Here is a 23,689-nt window from a genome sequence, read left to right as displayed (position 1 = left end):
ACAATGGCCAGCCCAGCAAGGCAAAGCTGAGAGCATGGATGGCAGTTGGCTGGGTTCTTTGGAGAACAGTGGAAACCTGCTTGTCAGTGTCTCCTTCTCTAGGGGTCCTGTCAATTAATGAACTCAGGGTAGATGGCAGAGAGTTCATTCATCCATTGAGCAAAACTGCCAGGCGCTATGTGTTGGGCACACAGGGCTGAGTGTGAAACATACAGTTTCTATACTCTAAGGAATTCTTGTTTTTTTAGCAAAGAAGAGAAACATCAACACAAAAATCACACAAATAAATAGACAATTATAGGCAATGCTAAGGGCTAGGCAAGAAGTCCCCAGGAGGCTATGAAAACATAGCCCTAGTCTTGGCGGTCTCAGTCATGTTTCAGAGGAAGTGAATTTCCAGGTGGGGCCTGATAGAGGAGTGGGCATTAGCAGCCAAAGATCTGGGTGAGGCGTGCTTCAGGCGGAAGGGGCAGCATGGCAAAGGCCAGAAGTAGGAAAGAACATGGCACTCTTCAAGAACAGCAAGGAGGTCTGTGTGGTGGGTATGCTGAAAGAGGACTCGGGAGGAAGGAGAGAGAGCAAGAGAGAGGCCATGTCACAGAGGACCTCAAGGGGCCTCATGGGGGCTACTCAGGATGGCCTCTCTCCCACCAACAACAGGAAATCTCTGGAGGGGAGGGAACAACAGGGAAGGACTTCTCCAGCTCCTGCTGGGTCATCATCAACGTCTGTGCATTATTTACCAATTTTTTTCCTTCAGCATGGAAAGAGAGAGAGAGAGAGAGAGAACGTGTGTGTGTGTGTGTGTGTGTGTCCTGCGAGGATCTCAAGTCAACTCGGAAAGTCACTCTATGTGGAAAGACACCCCACACTGTTTGTGGAGGAAAGGATAAGGAACCAGAAAGAAACAGGACCAACAGATCCCCTGCCTTTTCTTATGTCTGAGTCTCTTAAGGGGCCTCCAGGGGCCTATCAGGTTCTTCTTGCTTCAAAGCCTCATTTAATGTCTCGATGACGTAGCCACTTCCCTCTGCTGAGCACTCTGTCAGACCTTTTTCTGTGTAAATTCTGTCCCTCTCACAAGGCCCAGTCCATTTGCCACCTCTCCTGGGAAGCCCTCCTTGATTCCCATTGTTGATTAGTGCCTCCCATCTCTGCTCGCCTACACTTCTCTGAACCTCCCTTGTAGCCCTGACTTAAAGTTATAACACTTATAATTTGCCCTCCCTCCACCCCCCCGAACAGCCTTGGGCCTTCTCAAACAAGGACAAGGACCCTGCTTTACTCGTGTTTTCCCTTCCAGCTTGGTCCCTGCCCTTGCTGGGTGTTCAGGAGCTGCCTGCCCAGTCTCGAGACCTGCTCGGGAGGGCTCACCTGAGAGGGCGTCTGGGGGTGTGAGCTTGTCAGCAGCATCATAGTATTCCTCATCCGAGCTGCCATCCTCCAAGGCCAGTGGCAGGTGTGGGGCCAGGGCTTCCAGAGCGGAGCAGGGCTGGGCTTCAGTCCAGCCCTGCTGAGCCCAGGCTGGCAGGCCCCCACCCTGGCGGGAAGCTGTGCTCTCTGAGCTGTCGCTGAGGTGGCTGGCCAGGGAGACACTGGAGCAAAGGCTGTAGTAGTCGGGCCGGCTGCCCTCATAGAGCCTGGGGTCCAGCCTGGCTGCACTGAGTTCTGGTCCCCAGCTGAAAGTGTCAGGAGCGGGACTCTCAGGAAACTCCGTCTTTGGGCACAGAGGACTGGCTCTCTGGGCCAGGTCCAGGAGACAGAGGAAGCCCCTGGTTTCAATCCTGCTTCTCTCGTCTTGGCTGTTGGAACCAGGAGTCTCTGGGAAGCCCGGTGCGCTAGAGCGGAAGAAGCCAGACCTGCTGGAAGAGCAAGCGTCCAGGTCATCCTCTTCCAGGGCCTCCATGGACTCACTGGAACCACTGGTCCTGCAGCCTCGGCTCTCCGTGTTGGCCGAGTCGGATGCCTCGGACTCGGCGCTGTCTGTCATGCTGGCCCCAGAGATGCTTGGGCCCCTCCTGGCCACCTCAGGCGTGGGACTGTCCCCAGGAGGTGGCTCCTCTTTGACACGCGGTCTGCCGGGGCCCAGCTTTGGCAGGTGTCCATCGGAGAAGGGCTCGGGCACGCAGTCCACTTCAGAGGACTCCTCAGAGTCGCTGCATGCCCTGGACTCGTAGCCTGGAACGCAAGGGACCCCAGGGGTTATGCAACAGTGTTTAGGGCCTGGCAGAGGCATATGTCCTCCCGTGCCTCATTCTTCCTGCCCTCCCATTTGCCAGAGCAGCCAGCCCTGATCATGCTGTACCGGTTGACTCAGGGCCCACGGGATTCCGGAGCCCATGTTCCCTCCACACATCGACCTGAGCTGCATAATGGAGACAGGACTGCCTCCGAGGACAGCTGTGTGTTCATGGAAACCTGGAGCTTATGTGGCTGGATTTCACTCTGCTAGGGACAGTGTCACCCAGGTCTACTAGGCCCCTCCCCAGCTCTGTCCTGTCCCCAGATGGGGTATCATATTTAAAAAAAAAATCAAACATATCCTCAGCCCTAACCCTGATGTACTAAGTCAACTATCTAGGGAATGTGGGCTGAGAATCTGTATTCTTAGCAACTTTATGTGGGATTCTGAGGCCATTAGGTTGGCAAGCCTGACCTTGGGGACCCACTGGTGCTACAGGGCTTTTAGGACAGTCAAAACTCATCTAGCTGCTGGTCCTCAGGAAGGATTCATGGCAGGAAGGTTGAAGGCGCTGAACCAGGTCTCCAGTTTCCCTTCTACCATAGCCTGCAGTGTGATATTTCTAAAAACATCTCTCTGATCACATCATACTCTACTTAAACCCCCTAACGGCTTCCTCTGCATATAGGGAGGAGCCTAAGCTCTCCAGTGGGAGTCAAGGCTTCTCATAGTGTGTCCCCACCTTTCCTGGTCATCCCCTCACAGTGTAATCCTTGACCCCTTCTTAACAGCCTGGTCACCCCCTCACGGTGCAGCCCCAGCCCTCCTCAGCAGCCTGGTCATCCCCTGTAGGCTTCACATGCTCCACCCACCAGAGAGAGCTTCTCATAGATCATGACCTTGCCCTTTGTGTCATGCCCCCATGTTGTCTCCTCTGCTTCAAATGATCTCTCTTCTTTGCCAGTTAACTCCATCAGTCTTTCAAGATCTACTTCAAACATCCCCCCCTCTAGAGTGCCTTCCCTCCCACTGCCACCTGCCCCAGCAGAAGCAGTCCCTCCCACCACCAGACCTTCCCAACTGTTCCCACTCTGCATTGTTTGATTAGACTCTAAGATACCATCCCCTGTTCACAAACCATGTTAAAACCAAAACAAGTACCCCAAACTCGTCACTTCCTCATTATTTTATTTTATCTTACTATCATCTAATCTCTTAAGATTTTTTATGCCTATTTGATCCAAATGGAGGAAATGCTATATAATGTTGTACTACTGGGCATCTCTTCCCATCTCCACATTCAGTGACATCACGCTGGTAGCCTGAAATTAGCCGTAGTGGGAGTGTTTCAAAATTTATCAGCAAACCAGTGGGAAAATGCTGCACCAACAGTGCTGAGGCAAAGCCTGCGAGAAACTGGGAGCTGGCCTGCGAGACTGTTCATTTCACCTGGACTCCACTACTTCATTCCTTATATATGATTTCGATTTCCTTCTATCTCCGATACCCCCTTCTTCTAAACATGCAAAGTTGAGAACTTCTATTATAATTCAAGAGAATGCAACAGAGCATCTAGACGTGGAATAAAAAGCTAGGTCATCTGTACTTTCTGAATAAATGAATGATATCTTCTTTTTCCTAAAATAAAGACTAAATACAGTGGATCTTAGAGATGTTTTTAGGAGATACCCCAGGGAATCAGAGACATTCAACAGCATTATGTGGCTTTAGGGGACTCTCAGCTACAAAGAAAGTCTCTCTATTTAGGATTTTAGAAAGATCAACTGTTTACCAGGAAATAAATGGGAAAAAAAGCTTTCATCCACCTGTGGGAAGTCTCAGCTCAACTCAATTCACTCCCTCCCTTTAGGCTGTGAAAAGGGCCTGTCCTTATGAGCAAGCCTCAGCACCTCACCTTCTTCAGCAGATACTCGGTGCACCTGTTGCTTCTTTCCCGGCCAGAGGAAAATGGGGGTGTCTGGGTCGACAAACAGCCTGTAGTACCCAGCAATCAGGCAGGCCAGGTCTTTTGCACTGTTGGATTCCAGTAGCAATGTCAGAACCTTTGAAGGTAATGAGAGCTCTTATGTAAAGGGCGAAGGGACAGTCCAAAGACTGACAACAAGGCTACATGGGGCCAATGAGAGAGTCCAAGTCAGTCCAGCCATGGCCCACAGGCATGCCTCCTGGGGTCTCCTATTCTCACTGACAAGACTCGAAATAAACATACATGCACACGTGCACACATACACACAACCACACGTGCACATACTCATACACTCAGGTACTCACACACTCACAGACACACAGTGGATTCCTCCCTTTGAATCTCTACAATGTCTCCTGCCTCTTCGCCCCCAGTCCAGCCTCGCCGTCCCAACCACCCACCCCACCCTGTTCATTTATGCAGTCGAGTCCCTTCAAGACCTGACCTGGAAAAAGAAAGGGAAAGCAAATGGAGAAGGAAGAAGAGGGTGATTAAAAAAAATCAAATCCTTGAGTGTGTCAGAATTAAAGCAAAGGAGGGACAATGTAGGACCTGGCAGAGAGGCTAGGGAAGTACTCCACATCATTTACCCATTTTCATTGCTGCCACTCAAAACTCTTGGGCAGCATTCTGATCCCATACATGTGATAAAATCATCTGGTGCGCCCATCTAAGTTTCTAAGCCCATCAGGAAAGTATATGTTCCAAGCTCAGTTTATACCAAAACCAAACCAAACTAAACCCAAAATCAAAAAAACCTTTCAGGACCTTCCCAGGAAAATGCACCCTGTTCATTACTTTCCTTTTGATGATATAGGATGGATGATTCATCCTCTTCAGCAAATGCTGGATATTAGATTTTGTTAATATCCGTATTCTCATAAACAACCCTAGGATAATTGAGCCCCAAATTCCAAAAGTTGGATTCAAAATCTCTTCCCCATGCATTACCTTGACATCCTGAAGATAGACTTTGACCATGCTCACTTTCTCGGACTCTTCTGTCAGCTCTACACGGCTGATGTTTGCAAACTCTGCCAACGTGGACATGATGTTGAGTTTGCTACTGATAATTTGGCTAATCCCATATTTGGCTCCAACTAGAAGGGCAATATACGATTCTCTGTCCTGTAACTGCAGCCAGATGGAAGAGGAATTAGTTTGCATTCGCGAGTGAGTGAAAATACATTGCACATGCAAGACATGATACCTCTCTCTGCAAAACTCCATGATTCTGATTTCAGATCCTCCCTCACCACCTCTTCCCTAGACTACCAAACTAAGCAACAGCCCCATCTGGGCCCCATCTAGAGCTAAATTAAGTGTAAGTGTATCTCCTACGAGATGCATCACAGCAGAAAGCCCAACAGGTACTGTTACCTGTTTCATAAACATAACCTGTGCTTTCACACCTATGTGTCCACGTTCATGCTGTGCCCTACTGAAATCCTGACTCCTCTTTATAAGCTTCCATCAAGGGCACCTGGGTGGTTCAGTTGTCTGCCTTCAGCTCAGGTCATGATCCCAGGGTCCTTGGATCATGTCCCACATGGGGTTCCCTGCTTGGTGGGGAGTCTGCTTCTCCCTCTCCCCCGCTCCTTCTTGCTCTCTCTCTCTCTCTCAGTTAAATACATAAGAAATATTAAAAAACAAAAACAAAAACAAAAACTACTCCATCAAATGGATGCTACTCCATCAAAATCTACTGCCTCTGAGAAACATCCACTTGATCTGTCTCCTCAAGCCAGAATAGCCCCTTTCCTCTGTGTTGTTCCCACACCACAGCCTCTATACTCATCTGACAGCACTGAGCTGCCACTTCTCACTGTAATTATTCGTATCTGAATGTCACATTCATATTAAGTTCCCTGACAACAGAGTCGGTATTTATCTATGCTGGTAGCCCCTGGTGCCCAGCAAGCACCCTGAGCCAGTTCAATATGGCTGATATCTCGCACTACCATTCTCACCCTAGATAGGAAAAGTCAAGGGGGCTGGAGACAGGAACTTGACAGCTAGAAGAGGACAGGATTAGCCCAGGGGAGAAATGGAAGTTTTTCTTGTACCTTCAAGCCTTGCTTTCTGTGATCTAGTCTCTTATCCAACTTTTCATTACCTACTTGTACAAAGACTCGACTATTTTTCCCTTCCCCTATCTGATGCTCTTCCTTTCTCTCCAAACGTTGATTCTCTTTTTTTGTCTATAGTGGTAGGTCAGCAATCAGATTAAACTGACCCACCACTGTAAATGACAGAGAAGCACACCAAATACACCCTGAAACAAGTTTTATTAACATATTAAAAAACCCTTCAAAGGGCAACTTGTCTGGTTTTGTGCTGGAGGGTTCTGGGGCAGTCTGGACCATGCTGTGGGGGAGAGTCCCAGTAAGCCACAGCCCGCCAGTCACTGACTCCTGGAAAGCACAGAACTCTAGGCCTGGGCTCCAGAAAGCAAGCCGGGGGAGGCAGGAGCACCGAGGGGAGGACTCTTTCGCTTCTCTTTTCCCTTCCCAGACCCACCCTCGGTTCTTCCCTTCTGAACAGTCAGGACCCCAGCCCGCCAGTCCATCTAACATTCTCGTCTTTCTTTCACAATTTCCCATTCTTCCTCTCCACCTTCACATACCCAAAGCTCCAGAGTAAACTGCATTCGTTCCCCTTCCCTCAGAATGCCATTCCACCAGACTGAAATCTGGCCAAATCCAACCTTCCGGCTTTTCCCTAATCCTTTCTCCCCACCATACTCAACCCGAAGCTGGCAGGGGGTGCCCTTTGTCTTCAAATTCCACAGCACCTGTCCTGTGCCTTTCTCATGGCCTCGCTTGGCCTGTTGGGTACTTTGTTTCATTGTTTGAGGGTGGAAATCATGTCCTATTGAGTTCTGCCTCCCCCAGCATCTGTCACAGGGCTGGCACCAAGCACGATAAACACTCCCTGATGGCGTAATATTTCGCTTCCCAAACTCTAGTACATAACACAGTGCTTAGGAGTTTTAGGCTAAAAGACACACTGATCTTCAGAGGACCTCTACGGTCTCTCATGAGAGTAGGGGGTCCACACTTCTAGAATACGTACCATTAGAGTAGCATTAAAGATTTTTCCACCATACGTCTTGAGTTCCCCAAGGATCTGTAGATAATTTAAACGTAGCTGGGCAGCAGAAATAAGTTGCTTAAATAGGGGGAAAAAAGACTTAAGTTAGAGTTATTCGCTTGCCTAAAATCCACACAATACTGAAAATGCATTCCCTGAGGTTTCACAACAGACAGCTGGGGGTGGGGGTAGGGTTGGTGTCGACAGAGGCCACGATATTACCTTCTGTCGGGGTTCCAGCAAATTCTGGTTCCTCTTCATGTGGAAGCTAATGGCTTTCTTGATGTCTTTGCCTTTCATGTTTCGGAGTAGAGTTGGAGATATAAAGTTCTCTATTCCCCAGTCCTTCCTGCCATGAGATATTGGAAACACCATTTTTACAGTATACTTGGCTCTAAGGAAAAGCATAATTACATTTGATTCAGGAACTGAATATTCCCAGAATACTGCAATCATGAGCTTTCTCAACAGAACATATAGACTATGAATATACATGTGTGTATAAATATGCATAAAATTTATAAATGTCATATATTTGTATTTATATATATTTAATACACATACTCTCGCTCCACAAAAATCACAGCCATTCAGGAATTAAACCCTACCTAACTTTCTGGGAGCTGATTACTTTTGGTGTGGTATGATATTTTTTTTAAAGATTTTATTTATTTATTTAAGAGAGAGAAAGAAAGCAAGAGCAAGTGAGAGAGCACAACAGGAGGGGCAGAGGGTGAGGGAGAAACAGGCTCCCTGGCTGAGCAAGGAGCCCGATGCGGGACTCGATCCCAGGACCCCAGGATCATGAGCTGAGCCGAAGGCAGACGCTTATCCAACTAAGCCACCTAGGTGCCCCAGTGTGGTAGGATATTCTGTTAGAACAGGTCTCAGTCTTTTTTTTCCTACAATATGTGTGAGAAATAATGATCACACATGTATAATGTACTCTCACGGGGCAACACAGAGCACCCGTGAATCCCTGAGGTCATGCTTCAGAATGGCACCAGGCTAAAAGCCTCAAAATTCCCAACAAACTGGTTAAAAGTATAGATTCTCAGGTCCCACTCCCTACAGATATGATCCAGTATTTCAGGAACAGGGCCAAGGATCCGTTTCATTTTTAAAATGCTATTCCCCATTGATTTTGATGTCCAGACAGGACAGAGCTGAGATTGGGTGAGTGGGTTAACAAACCTGTGTAATGATGCCCAGAGCAAAATGAAAATTTAGGCTAAGACTCAGGAGGTGTTGGAATCCCAGGACTTGAAACTGCCCTAGTAGGAATATAATGCAACACAAGAGGCTCACACGAAATTAATTTCCAAAGCATTTCCGCCCTCAGAAGAGCTTTACACTGACATTGTCAACTGATTTCCCAAGACATTCTCTCAGGAAGTGGGAATTTACAAAGGGATCCTGTGTCTTCCATCTGCCGTTGCCTTCTGCCCCAGAGGGAGCAGCCAGATTCTGACACGGGGGGGAGCTGGGTTGGGTCGGAGACAGTGGGGAGGGAAATGGATGGAAAGGCAATGGATGGATGGGTAGGTAGGTGAGTATCAGGTTTCTGTGGAATCTGGCCATCCTGGCCGGGGGCCAGCCAAGTTATAAATGCAACACAGCTGCTGTTGATGGGACCTAGAAGTCCCTGCCACTCACTCTATGTACTTCAAAGAGATCTTCTGTGGCTGAGCGCATGCGTAGATCCGCTCCTGGATGTGCAGGGCTGCGAGGCGGAGTGCAGAGCTACATTTCATTTCTACAGCAAAGCGCTCCTGGAGCACATCACTGCAGCTCTAGAAGAGATGACATCAGAGGAATTGGGAGACAACAACAGATGGTTTGTGTTCCTAGTTCTTTCCAGGGAAAGGCTTTGAGACCTGGCTGTGTGACCTTGGCTAACTTACTAAGACTCTGAACATCGGTGTCTTCCCATTGCTAAACGAGGATACTCAAATCGACCTTCCACAGTCTCTGTGAGTTTTAAATTAGGTAACATATGAAAGCAGGCGCCAGGACACAGCAGTGTAAGTATACAACTATAACGCAATGATGCTATTTGCTGCCCCCGTATCTGTAAGTTTTGGGCAAGGTAATTCACCTAGTGTAAGTTACCTCATCTGTAAAACGGTAATGCCTCCCAAATGATTCTTCTTCATCAGGATGAAAACGACATGATAAATCTCACCCGAGCAGGCAAAGTAGGGGGAACACCAAGCTAGGGGTCAAGGAACCAATTTTTGGCTCCGCCATCAAACGCATGACCCAGGCAGATCATGTGACCTTCCCAAGACTCGGTTTCATCATTCCTAAAATAAGACTTTGAAGCATTAAGTCCCCTTGTAGCCATAAAAACCATAATTCTAAACAGTAGTAGAAAATGTATCCTCCACAATGAGGACTGAGCCTAAATTTCATTAATACAGAGCAAGTCTGTCTCCTAACATAGCAACTCGGTGAGGGAAAGGGAAATTTGTGAGGGATGATTGGGCCTCTTCTCCTTCAGATAATCCCTACCAGGGAATTGCTTCATTGTTAAGCTCATGTTCAAAATAACTCAGTGTGCCAGCTTTGAGAACAACGACTGTTATTTTAGGAAGGGCTGGTCCAGTCACCTGCAGATAGAGGTATTCAAAGGCCACAGGGTCTTCCTTCAAGAGGTCCAGGGGGTCCTTGGGAACAAAACACACCCTGAAGAGGCAGCGGTAGTCATGTGACTCCTCCCTTTCCACCACCTGCAAGGTAAGGGCCATACAGTTAATCTTCTAACCGCCTTTGTTCTCACAGCTACTCCACAAAGCAACTTAAAAAAAAAAAAAAATAATGAAAGTCCCCAGAGATTTCAATCTTAGTGCCTCCAAAGACAGCTGCAGAACTTTGCCGCTGATTTTCCCATGGGTATAAAATGTAAAAGGCTCAAAAGGGTAAAGTTTCCCACTGACCCCATCAAACTGCTCCCCTTTCCAAAAGAAATCTGCTTGCAGTTTCTTAGCTGCCCTTTCAGTCTCTGTGTTCATAGGCTTCTACACGCGTGTACCATTTTCTTTTCCACAAATAATAGTCTAGTATACATTGGTATTACATTATATTTTTTTTTCTACTTCAACTGTCTTGGGGATTTCATTTTACTTTCTTTTTTAATGCTAATGGAATAGAAGGGTTAAAAAGCTGGTACAACAAATCACTGAATGTTTGAAAGACTGAGTGCTTTAGACAGACTGTGTCCGGTCCGTCAGTTAGGGTCCTGCTCCAAAAAGGGCTCAGACCCAGCAACAAATGGTTCCCTGACTTCTCAAAGATCAACAGAGCTGGAAGAGAAAGATGGGGAGCCACTGGTTTCATTATCTTAAGTAATTCACTTTCTCTTTCTAAGTCACTGTCTCCACATCTGCAAAATGGGACCCCCTATACCTCAGATGAAAATCAGTCCTGATTCTCGCCCTGTCATTCCCAGGCTGAGTGAGGGCATGAGAAAGTGCATCAACACTGCACATGTGCTGAGCCCTATCCCCGAGGGTTCTGGCCCGGCCCAGATCTCTGCAAGGGGAACAGATGTACCTGCTGGATGAGTTCCTCCTCGTGCAGCAGGTGCAGCCGTGAGATGTTGTACTGCTCCTCCAGGGCCAGGGCAAAGTACTCCATGCTGCGGATGGAGAGCTTCTCCTTCACGGTTAGGATGATGTCCTGCCAGGCCCAGAGAGGCACAAGGGTCACCGGAGGGGCAGGCTGGCCCTCAAGCTCAGGCACAGAACAGGGAGGACCTCCTTGACCTCCTCTCTGCTCCTCAGTGCCGCCAGGGAGAAAAAAGTCTGTGCTGACAGGTCCACTGCCAACGCAGGCAGCCAAACCTTCATAGGCAAGATGTGGGACTTCTCATCACCCCTTGTAGCCCTCCACCCATGGCTCCCCTCTCCTCGGGGCTCCAGCACCACCCGAAAAGTCATCCTGTTTTGCGATATTGGAAGGGTGAAGCAACCCCCTGGGGGCTTATGACTCTCTTCAGGGTCTCTGGAAGAGATCATGAATCTTGCCTGTCCTGTGCTCTAGAGCCCAGGATTTGATGGCGTTCAGGAAATTTTCACTCAAATAAATAATCATCACAGACTCACCAGAGATGTCCTGCCAGAAGCACAGCTTTTGTAAATGGCAAACTTCCAGGTGTGACCTGCTCCTCAAGACTCTCTCTTTCCGCTTTTTCTATTACCCTCCATAACTCACCAGTGACTATGTCCTGAAGAATCTCTCTGCTTCCGTAACTCAACATTATGGAATGCCTGCTTTGCACTGGCCTTGAGGGAGACCCCTCTCCTGACTCTGTCCCACTCGCCATGCTCCCATGTCTACTGTGGCGTGAGCTCGCCCAATTCTCCACTTTGCAGGGTGGTATTCTAATGACCACTGCCACCCATCTGACTTCCACCTTGCATCTAGGGCAAAGGTTAGAACACCACAGCCCACAGGTCAGATCCAGCCCACTGCTTGCTTCTGTAATTAAAGTCATATGGGAACACAGCATGCCCATTTGCCACAGGGGCAGAGTTGAGTAACTGTGACAGAGACCCTATGACCTGTAAAACCTGAAATATTTGCTATCAAGCCCTTTACAGAAAAAGAGTGCTGACTCCTGATCTGCAGGAAGTTGCTAAGCCTAGGACGGCCTATGTACTAATTGCGCTCCCTTGCTCAAGAATAGGGGACCCCCATGGTCTGCTAACCCAAATCCAAACTCCTCAGCTTAATACCCAAAGCTCTCTGATATCAGGTGCCAATTTACTTCTCACATTTGATCTGTTCCTGCCTCTTCCAATGCACTGTGCTCACAAGCCCTCTACTCTTTTTTTCCCCTTTTTTAAAGTTTAAATTCAATTAATTAACATATAATGTATTATTAGTTTCAGAGGTACAGGTCTCTGACTCATCAGTCTTATATAATACCCAGTGCGCATTATATCACATGCCCTCCTTCATGTCCATCACCCAGTAACCCCATCCCTTCACCCCCCATCCCCTCCGACAACCTTCAGTCTGTCTTCTATGATTAAGAGTCTCTTATGGTTTGTCTCTCTCTCTGATTTCGTCTTAATTTTTTCTTCTATTCCTCTATGATCCTCTGTTTTGTTTCTTGAATTCCACATAAAAGTGAGATTATATGATAATTGTCTTTCTCTGATTGACTTATTTCACTTGGCATAATACCCTCTAGGTCCATCCACATCAATGTAAATGTTAAAGACTCATCCTTTTGATGGCTGAGTAGTATTCCATTGGGCGTGCACACTTGTGTATTATAAATATATATAAACATATATATAAAAACATATATACATATAACATGTCATATGTTTGTGAGATATATATATCTTATATAAAGAAGATATATATATATATTTTTTATCCATTCATCTGTCAATGGCCATCTGGGCTCTTTCTATAGTTTGGCTATTGTGGACATTGCTGCTCTAAACACTGGGGTACACATACCCCTCAGATCACTACCTTTGTATCTTTGGGGTAAATAACCAGTAGTGCAATTGCTGGGTCATAGGGTAGCTCTATTTTCAACTTCTTGAGGAACCTCCATACTGTTTTCCAGAGTGGACAAGCTTGGGTCTCTGTTGGTGCCATTCCCCACGCCTGGAGTGCTGTCTTCACACACCATGCTACGCCTACTCCTGTCAACAGTCTGTCCATCTTTCCAAGCTGGCCTCCCCAGAGGCTTCTCCTTAGTCTCCAACTGGCAGGCTTCTCTGCCCCGAGGCCTCAGCACACCAATTTCATGTCCCACATTCATGACTCTGGGCACACTGTGCATTTCTCAGTGCACTCTGAGCTATCCCCAGGTCCCCTGCCTTCCCCCCATCCCAGTCTGAGTCTCTGGGCTCCCTTTGGGAATGACCCTGGATAATATATTGCTGTGTCCCTGACAGCTTTGCAGACACGCAACTGTTTACTGGGTGGAATGGCATATTATTTTTCTCGACTTAGAGAAAGGGGGTTTTCTCTGTAAGAACTTTGCTTCCCACGGAAGGGAGGCAGGGAAGAGAAGTCAATCATGAACAGACAGTGATTTTTCCCTTTTTTGACCCACAGGATTTGTTTATATCCTCCCTCACCCCTCTCTGTCATAAGGAACTAAAAGATTTATAAAAATTTGGTTACTACAGGTAAGTACAATTAACCAGTATTATACCAGCTAAAACCATGCTCATTTCCCCAACTCTATCACCTGGGATCTAATTCCCCTGTGGTGTGTGCTTTTACTGTAAACCCTCTCAAAGTCTTCTTGGCCACCAAAGTGGGACTCACTTTCAATAAGTCATGCCTTCCATTCCAGTGCACTTGGATCAAAGATGGCAGAGGTAGAAACCTTGTCTAATTCATTTGCAAAATTTTGGTGCAGAATGGTAGTTTGGCAAGCTCCAGTGCAGGATTCAGAAACAGACCAAGTTTGAAGCCAGTTATGAGCTATTTGACCTTGACAATCTGAAGGGTCTTTTGGGCCTGTGTTCTCATCTACAGAATGGTAGCTAACACTTGTCTCTTTAAAAGGTTACTGGGGGCATTAGATTAGATAGTCCACAAGGAAGTGCCCAGGACAGGAGGCCTGTAGTAAACACTTAGTAAATCCATTCCTCCCTCCTCTTCCTTCTCTGAGCAAAGGCTTCCTGAGTTCACAGAGGCTTTCTCTGGCTTCTCCTAAGTCACAGTGAGCCAAGAACGGGATGGGGTATTTGGAGCAGCTCTGGGAATCGCCAAAGGAAGGTGACAGAGAGGGACACTAGCTGTGTGCATGTATGTGTGCATGTGGGATACGTGTGTGTGAGTGTGTGTGAGAATGTGTGTCTGTGTGTGTCTCAGCTACTGTCCATTACTTACAGCTGCACTGGCCCAGCTGAACCTCCTTTATTTGCCTCTTCACTGGAGCCTCGCTCTAACACCTTCTAACTTGTTCAGAAGTTGTCGTGCAACTCCTGACTCTCTGTGAATAAAATCCAAACTCTGTCTTCTGTTACTCAGCACCCTCCCCAGCCAGCCTGCACCATCTCCCCCTCCTCCTACGAGAAAATGGCCTGGGCTCCAGTCCCCCTAGACAGATTACTACTTCCTAGGCAACACTTGCCTTCCTGGGTCTCTGCATTAGTCCATGTGACCTCCTCAGGTCTGATGGGTGCCCTCCCACCCCCCCCCAACAGCCCTGTCCCCCACCTTCCCTTGTTGAATGCTTGGTTGCCCTTCAAAGCTCAGCTTGGGTCCAGCTTTTTTTGCAAGGCCTCCTCTGACGTACTGAAAGGAAGGGGCAGATGGTAGTCTTTCCCCTGCGTGCAGAGCACGTCCTTGTCCCTCTCTTCGCAGCCCTTATTTCATCATGCCCTGGACTCTCAGGAGCTCTTTGAGTGTCCAACCTCCCTCAACTAGACGGCAAGCTTCTAGAAGACAAGACCACGTTTCACCTAGTCTGTACCCTCAGCCGGGACCATCTCCCTCACATGGAGGAGCCCGTTACACATAAGCTGAAGAGTCTTCAACCCAGAACAGAATATGCAGGTGCTCGGGCCTGCTCGGACATGTTGCTTGAGTGTTTAGCTGTACTAGTCTTTTTGGTAGCGGGTGGAGTCAAATACAAGAGGCAACCAGCCCAGTGGTTAAGGCAGAATGAAGGTTTACAAGTTGTCATAGGCCTTGCCTACTTCATCCCTCTGAGCCCTGATTTCCGCCCCTGGAAGACGGCGATAAAAACACATCTTGCTGGGGAGCTGTATGACTCATGAGATAACACAGTGCTTGGCTTATTACAGGTATCCAGACCTGAATGGTTGTAGGAACACCAAGGCAGCTGCAGGGCAAGGTGCCTGGGGGTCTTGGGAGCCAGATTCTTCCCAGAAAAGAGACTCCAGCTCACTCTTAATACCTTCACCGTTGTGTTCGCCTCAAACTTGAAAGCTTTGGTCTGTCCATTCTCCAAGTACAGCTTGAGCACGTTGGGCATGCACAGCAGAGAATTACCCTGGAAAACACAAGAGGAGGATTGAAACTGGCCCTTCCTTTCCCGAGGTGTGCCAAGTCCTCTGCTCCCCTGGCCCCGTCCAGGGTGGAGAGCAGGATCCTCTCTAACCTCCTCACCACGTCATGGCTTGATTCTTGCCATCTGGAGACTTCTCCAATGGACCCAGCTGATACCACACAGAGGCAGGAATGCCACGTTCCAGGGATATCCAAGTGTCAGACATGAGATGTGAGCCCCGTCACAAGCATGCCGATGGCACCGCATGAGCCCGTATGAGGTCTCACAACCATAGGCAGCCACTTCAATTCCTTTGGTGTCTACCCTCATGGGATACAATTTAGTAAGTCAGATGACAAGCACACATACTCTCCCCAGAGGACCTTCCCTGGTGGGGCTGGGCAGGGGGCTGAGTGGGGTGGGAAGCTTCCTCACAGCCACCCCCATTTTCCTGCTGTACCCCTGTAATGAAGCATCACCAAAGAGCAGGGGACCACTCCCACCTTCATGTGTCCCCACCATCGCCCCAGACTTGTGGACTCTCCTAAGGGGTTCTGCCACTCTTGGGGGGTTTTTTGGAATGTGGGCACAGGACTGATCTGTGGTAGATAACCACAGGCCAGCCAGAATTCCTGGGCAAGGCAAGAGAGTGTTCCCTTTGGGATTAGAGAATCTCCCCAAGGCTGGGCCTCATAAAAGTGACCCCTGCGTGTTTAGCTGCAAATCAAGAGGGCCCTGGGGGTTGGTGTCCTCCAGAATCAGTGAGCAAGCCATTCTAGAGTCCCAAGATTTGAGCTAAAACTAACTCCAGCTTTAATCTCTGCAAAGACTTTGGGTATAAAGCTCACCTGGGTAGAGGAGCCTATCATCTTTTTGTAAAAAAAAAAAAAACCAGACAATCCGCCTCGGATGAGAATTTTGTATCTTCTAACTGCAAGGGACTTGTATCCTTTTGGTAAGACTCAGACTCATCACTCTATAACTTAAGAAAAACCACAGTAGTTTTATGGCAGAAAGGGGGGTATGTTCGGATCGCAGCGTGGCTTCACCATCCAGGATGGGGGACCGCAAACTGCTTGCTCTCTGTTCTCCTCTCACTTATCTGGTTTCGGGTGTTTAGAATGACCTTCATCTTTGGATTTCCCAAGGGCAAAACTTCTTCCATGGGACTTCACGATTTGGGACTTCCAAAAAAATACAACCACAGCAACATCACATAACTACCACTATTTACTTTTCTTTAAGGCTTCTTCCAATTTTTATCTGTACCCGTAAATTGTTTTTAGAGAGTGGCCATAATAGAGCACACATGATTTCTATCTTCATTTTTTACTCGATACATATTTCATCCACTTTTTCCTGGGGGTTTCATGTTTGTGATTTTAATGGACTTCTAATGTTCTATCGGTTTGAAATATCAGAATGGATTTAAGCCTTCTTTGGCCCCAGACCTCAAGCATTCTTTTCAAAAAAATTTTTTTTCTTTTCTAAATAGCAGTACCATAGATATCTTTGAGCACAGAGATTTTTGCATTTAAATTATTTTATAGACTAAATTGATAGGAATGTGATCCTTGGGTCACATTTTTTTATTGCATTCGTTATGTTTTGTCTTTTCCCTCCGACATAAAAACAGATGAAACCAACTGACAAATCCGTCAGCTAGTACATGACTGTGGCGACCTGGTCAGTATCAGGCCTTCCATTTGTTTTCTTTATTTGTGCTCATTTACTAAACGTGAAGCGGCACTTTTCATGTCTCCCTTCGCATTTCTTTAACTGTTAGCAAAGTTAAGCATTTTGCAAATGTTAGCTTATTATTTTAAGTTCTTCTGGGGCCTTATCCTGCTTTCAGGGGAAAAGGTTAACAACGGATTTTATCATCTTTTATTTAATTTTTTTAAAGATTTATTTATTTATTTCAGAGAGAGAGAGAGAGAGAGAGAGAGAGAACATGTGGGCAGGGCAGAGGGAGAGAGACAATCTCCAGCAGGCTCCCTGCTGACCGCGGACAGAACCTAAGCCGGACTGATCCCACGGCCCTGAGATCATGACCTGAGCTGAAACCAAGAGTTAGACACTTAACCAACTGAGCCACCCAGGCGCCTCAATTTTATCATTTTTTAATAGGTACCTCACAGGGATGAACTCTCACTGGTTTTGTTGTCTCTGCCTTATGTGGCTGATACAGAGACTTGATGCTCTGACCCGCAAGTCTCCCCAGAGATACCTTCTTAGAACCCTCTTTCTCTAAACTCTCACCCCTACAAAAACTCTGAAACAGATTTTGTAGCCAGTTCAGGTCAAAACCTGTCCTCACCTGGTCTTCTTACAATACCAGTGAGTGGGGGATGGCAGCCATTTTAACAGAGGATCCTAGTGATGGGGTTCATGTTTGCAGAACTCTTATTCTCTACCTGTCCTGTGATTTGGTTCTAGCCCCCACTTCTCATCACTGTGTATTACTCCTAAAAACACACACTGCATCTAAATTTAATGTGCTATAGAGGTTCAATACATTTCCACAAACATGGACACACAGAGAAACAAACATGGCCGGGTGACAGGGTCTTGGTCTTTTCTAACACATTAGGCCTCCCACTGGCCCCTTTATGAACAAATCCACCTTCCACTCTCAGGTCTAATGAAGGTCAGGTCTGTTAAGTAGCAGTTGAGATAGAAAATAAGGACTCTGCAGATGTGATCAAGATCGCCTGGGCCCTTTTTTAAAATGGCCACAATGCCCCATCTGCTGGTGTCTACAGCGAGGAGACCAGAAAAGGACAAGCTCTGACTTGAGCGCTTCCAAGTCTAGCATCGATTGCTCAGTTCAGAATGGCAATAGCTTCAGACCATTGGGAAGAAAATGTATAAACTATGAATAAATGAATCTTTAATCCAACAGTCCACATTAAAAATATCAAACTCCTGCCAATACTTTCCCTTTATAAATTTGTCCTCTGAACCCCCAATCCTGGATGTCTCCATATCGAAAAGTACTAGACAGTGTGTTCCAGTGAAAAACAAAAGAACTGAAGTCGCACAGACTTGGCTTGTAGATTCTCTTGTTTATGATCTCAGAGGTTAATTCTCTTAAACTCTCTAAACCTCTGCTTCCTCATGTATTAAAATACCGCCCTTGCTGGGTATCGTGATGGCTAAGGATTATGTGCCCCAAAAGTTCAGGTTCATATAACAGAAGTTCAACACATACTGGGTTCATGGGGAGAAAAAAGCCAGTCTGCACCACTCCCACCACTACTATCAATACAGCAGGAACACTAGGTTTGAAGGTTCAAAATGAAAATTAGCATTTAGAACTTGGCATTTCATGGGCAAGAGGAGGGAATCCCAGAATAACAGACAGCCACCCCCCATGCTTCTCTCCCTGGCTCTCCCTGCCCACAGTCTGCAGGCACCTTACCGAGGGCGCTCAGAGCCTCTAGCAAACCTACCACGCTCCCTCGGTATCCCCTCTGTGCTGCAAGAATCCAGAGTCTCAAAGAGTTTGGTGCCAAGAGGCGGCTCACCAGCTTCATGGAGAGTGATTTCAAGGCCCTGACTAGAGACGCACCTGGCTGTGTCCACTGACAAGCACCTCCTCAGCAAAGTGCACCTTCACAGGGTTGGTCTTTAGCCTGGCTCTCTTCTCCTCAGTCAGGAAGGATGACTTGGGGACTCCCTGCAAAACATTACCATGACACATTTTAGAACCAGACTTCTGTAAAAGCCATGACACACCTTCTCATCTCTTAAAAACAAAAGCACCAGCCTTGACGGCTGTTGAGGCCCCAGTTAAAACCGACAGAGAAGGGCAGCATCCCACTAATCATCTCTTTTCATAACATCTAGGGATCCCAACCCGGACAACGTTCTGATGTGTCTGAGAACGGCTGAGGACTCGGTACGGTAGCAACATGGTTGTGTACGACAAAGACAAAAACTGGCTTATGAACAAGAAGACCTGAGTTCTGCTACTCAGCAGTTGTGAGAACTCCCTCAAACACAAATTCTTAGAGAGGAAAACCAGTTGTGTGTGTCGTGTGTATGTGTGTGTGTGTGTGTGTGTGTGTGTGTGTGTGTGTATGAAACAAAACCAAATAACTCTGTGTGACTTTGGCCAAGTCATTGCTCCTCTCCAGCCTTTAGTTTTCCAATGTACCATGGGAGAGTTGGATCCGAATCACTCCAGGGCTCCCTGAACCTCTGGCCCTTGTGATTTATCCTTGTCTGCTCTCTGCTCTTCTCATCTTTTGGGTGGTACCCTCTTTCCCCAGAGGCAGAAAGAGTCATCACAGGTTGGTATGAGTATGTGATGAAGCCCCTAGCCTAGACCGTAGGAGGTTACATTGTGACACAGTGAACAGCAGCTCGCATGATCTAGACCAACCATGTGATCTTCCTGGATGGAATCCTGATATGTTATTCCCAGCCTGGCATGCTCCATTTCTTGGTCTGGGTAATCCTTTAGGTAATCCTTTAGGCCAGGCTCTAGAAAGGGACATGTGTTAAGAGTCTCAAGTTGGAGCTTTGGACCACATTTTATGTAGCTGACATAAAAGAGAAGTGACCATGAATTCTTTTTTTTTTTTTAAGATTTTATTTATTTATTTGATAGACAGAGATCACAAGTAGGCAGAGAAACAGGCAGAGAGAGAGGAGGAAGCAGGCTCCCCATTGAGCAAAGAGCCCAACATGGGGCTCGATCCCAGGATCATAACCTGAGCCAAAGGCAGAGGCCTTAACCCACTGAGCCACCCAGGTGCCCCAGAAGTGACCTTGAATTCTTAATGCAAGATAAATTTGATCTCACAGGTAACAAGAGCCTTGGTGTAACAGGGTTCATGACTATGATTCACTATCTCAAATATATAGTTTGCTTTTTAAAAATTTAGTAAAAGGAGAAGGGGAAATAACAATGTTCCCAGGTAAGAGGTATACCCATATGGTAATCTCTTAACTTCAAAAATGACTTAACCTCAATTTGCTTTCTTCTTCAAGCAGAATGATTTTTCAGTTAGAAGAAATAGAAACAATAAGGGGAAAAAGAAAGTTACAATCCAAAATTGGTGATAAAATGATCAGATGCTTTGAATGAGTTCAAGACACCTATGCCAGTGAATCTAGGGGCCCCTAGACTATTACACACAACAGTTGGCATCGTCCACAGAAGAGAAAATGGAAGAAATATCAGGAGACTAAAGATGGTTAAGTACCAAGTTTCCCAGAAAATAAACATGGAATATTAAGGAAAACACATATTGGTAAGCTCGTCATTATTTCTTGGCAGAATTCAAGATAAAAGGTGGTCAGAGAGCTTTTAGTCATTGATCACTAATAACCAATATGGAGTTACCAAGAATAAGTCAGAGCCAACCAAGTTCATTTTTCTTTTGAAGATGGGATTCCAGATTGGTAAGTCAGGGTCCTGGGGCTATAGTAGTTTTCCTTCATTCTTGCAAAGTATTTGATAAGGTCTCCTATAATCCCCCTGTGGAGAAGGCCAGATGCAGAGCCATTAGGAGGATTCAAGACTAGTTGACCTATGCTCAAAATTGTCCTGATTTAGCTCAGCAACTCAGGCTCCCTTTGGCTCAGTGTCCAACAATGATGACTAGCAAAGGCTTGGATGAGGTCAGAGAACGTGTACGTGCCAAACCTGTGAATGATACAGAGCTACAAGGTATCATCAGATCTCAGGCAGCAGAAATTTGGGAGGCAAGATAAAGGAACTAGATATTTAAAACAGGTGTGTGGAAAAATTGAGGGGCAGGAGCTTCTAAGGGCCAGAGGCCAAAATATCAATAACAACAAGCATTGAGAGGGTATAAGGGAGCAGGGCTGTCAAGAGCTGAAGGGAACAGAGTAAAGTGAGGGGTCAAAGTGACAGGTACAACTGTCATTCAAAGGAATGAGAAACCAGGGGCAGAACAGGGAGAGATGGAGAGAGAAAAAGAATCCGTGGCAGGGGGTGGAAGGAGGGGCAACTACTATTCTCTCTTGCCCTGGGGACAGAAATCCTGCAAGAGTGAGACCCAGAGCTGGATCAGACTAAAGAAAATCAACTGGCCGGGTGATGGAGGAAGTAGGGGAGGTGTGGGAAGAGGGGATCCTGACAGGAAGGGAGAATGAGTACAGCCAATGACTGTATAAATATACCCTTCAGTTCTGTAATTCCCTGACTGTCAAATCTCAGCATGCCACAACACTGGGCCAAAGCAACATGATTGGACAGGGATTCCTGTGAAGTGTGGCACTGAGGAACAACAACAAAAAATCAATAGCACAGCATGGGATAGGGGCTTGGAAGTGATTCATTTGGAACCAAAACCTCAGTTTTCGGTCAACCACAAGTTTCACCCAAGCCAACAGCGAGACTGGGCCTCTTAAAATCTTAACCCCATCTTGGACCTCGCTAGCATTTTCCATGCATGTCAAACGTGCTCTCTCTGTTCCCTGGGGACTCTCACCAGTTGACCTCAGGTGGAACTGTATTCCTTTCTGGGTGCCACCCTTTGGGAAGGCCACCGTGAAGCCGGGATCTATGCAGAGAGCTATCAGAGAAGTGAGAACTCAGAGAAGCATCACAGATGAAGAGAGCTGATGGAACAGTAGTGAGTCTGGAGAGGAGGCCACAGCCTGCTTTCTTTCAAACCTTTGCTAATCTATTTCATACAATGTAGACTTGCCCTGATGAGCATTAGTTGGGGGGAATCACAGGGAAGAAGGGTCTCTCTCATATCTGGAACCACCAACCATGAAACTAGCTGCTTTGAGAAAGAACTCACACACTGTCACAGAAATGCCCAATCCACAGGCCCCGCCGCAGGTCCTATACTTTTATACCCAAATAGGAGCTCTGCTCGCTGTATACTTTGGCATCTAAAAGACATTGCAAATCACTCACTTGGGCCAACGAATATTAAAAAGAGACACTTTAAAGAATATGAGGTCCTCATTATTCTAGGATATTTAGATGCTCCCTGGGTTCTAAATTAATCCGTCAGAGAGTAGAATACCCGAGTTGATAAAGACTTTCTCTGTGCATGTTTTTGCTGAACTAAGAGCTAATGCTTAAAAGGACACCGAAAGGGACAAGCTGAAAAGTTCTATATCTTTTTTACCATTCTCTGCCCTAGACTGGCCCATGTCAATTCATAAAGACAGCAGGATTGGGGCGCCTGGGTGGCTCAGTCAGCTAAGCATCTGACTCTTGGTTTTGGCTCAGGTTGTGATCTCAGGGTCATGAGACTGAGCCCCACATTGGGCTCTGCTCCTGGGTATGGAGTCTGCTTAAGATTCTCTCTCTCCCCCACTCTCTGTCCCCCCCTTAAAAAAACAAATAAAAAAATAAAGACAACAGGGGTCAAGGAGGTGGACTAGCATAATGCTATTGACCATAGGTTTTGAAATCTAACTACCTGGAAAATAACCCAGCTCCACTGATTTCGGCATGTGTGACCATGGGCATGTGAGGCCACAGAGTCCTCATCTGTAAGAAGGGGATAACAAATATGTCTATCTTCTAGGATTTTCTTTCGGTGAATATTTAATAAGAAATTAGATATTGGTACTAATACAACAAATAACACATTATAAATCATGAATATAAATACAGCTCTCTACAATTAAACATATATATTCTTTCCCCATAAAATTCTAAGTCCTACAGAAACAGTAATTACTATTCCAACTTTGGATTTCATTTTACTTTTTTAAAGATTTTTATTTATTTATTTGAAAGAAAGAGACAGTGCACAAGCAGGTGGAGTGGCAGACAGAGGGAGAAGTGGGCTCCACACTGAGCAAGGAGACTGATGCAGGGCTTGATCCCAGGACCCTGGGATCATGACCTGAGCCAAAGGCAGACAATTAACAGACTGAGGCATCCAGGCACCCCAACTCTTTTTTTTAAGATTTTATTTATTTATTTGACAGACAGAGATCACAAGTAGGCAGAGAGGCAGGCAGAGAGAGAGGAAGGGAAGCAGGCTCCCTGCTGAGCAAAGAGCCCGATGCGGGGCTTGATTCCAGGACACTGGGATTATGACCTGAGCTGAAGGCAGAAGCTTTAACCCACTGAGCCACCCAGGTGCCCCAGGGACCCCAACTTTTTAAAGATTTTTTAAGTAATCTCTATTCCCAGCATGGGGCTCAAACTCACAACCCTGAGATCAAGAGTCTCACGCTCTACTGAGTGAGTCAGCCAAGCCCCACCCCCCTAATTTTGGATTTTAGAATTCCTAATCAATTTCAAGCCATTTGAGAACTCTAAGAACCTGCTATGGCAAAGATGAGCATCCTTGTTGACATAAGACATAAATGATCACTCGTCTTATGATCATGTAACTCCTGATGAGAGGCCTGAATGGGCTGGACAACATTCAGGCCATTTCTCAGGCCATGGGCCAATATCAGCTTCCCCCCC

The 23,689-nt window shown here is 46.6% G+C and overlaps 1 protein-coding gene across 1 annotated transcript in view; it reads right to left on the bottom strand.

Annotated features, from left to right (window-relative positions):
• FRMPD1 (FERM and PDZ domain containing 1) overlaps positions 1–23,689 on the bottom strand; it is a gene marked incomplete at its 5' end in the record, with an annotated part of 49,001 nt that overhangs the window by 4,651 nt on the left and 20,661 nt on the right. Inside the window, 10 exons of the mRNA XM_080820618.1 lie at positions 1,375–2,178; positions 4,098–4,245; positions 5,121–5,303; positions 7,245–7,340; positions 7,485–7,611; positions 8,919–9,055; positions 9,875–9,994; positions 10,818–10,943; positions 15,169–15,264; positions 18,836–18,943. Of these exons, the coding sequence (XP_080676744.1) occupies positions 1,375–2,178; positions 4,098–4,245; positions 5,121–5,303; positions 7,245–7,340; positions 7,485–7,611; positions 8,919–9,055; positions 9,875–9,994; positions 10,818–10,943; positions 15,169–15,264; positions 18,836–18,943 (1,945 nt within the window). The remainder of the gene's footprint in view (positions 1–1,374; positions 2,179–4,097; positions 4,246–5,120; positions 5,304–7,244; positions 7,341–7,484; positions 7,612–8,918; positions 9,056–9,874; positions 9,995–10,817; positions 10,944–15,168; positions 15,265–18,835; positions 18,944–23,689) is intronic.

This window comes from Martes martes, assembly GCF_963455335.1.
Source record: "Martes martes genome assembly, chromosome: 12".
Taxonomy (NCBI): Eukaryota; Metazoa; Chordata; class Mammalia; order Carnivora; family Mustelidae; genus Martes; species Martes martes.
This window is presented reverse-complemented; position numbering and strand designations above follow the sequence as displayed.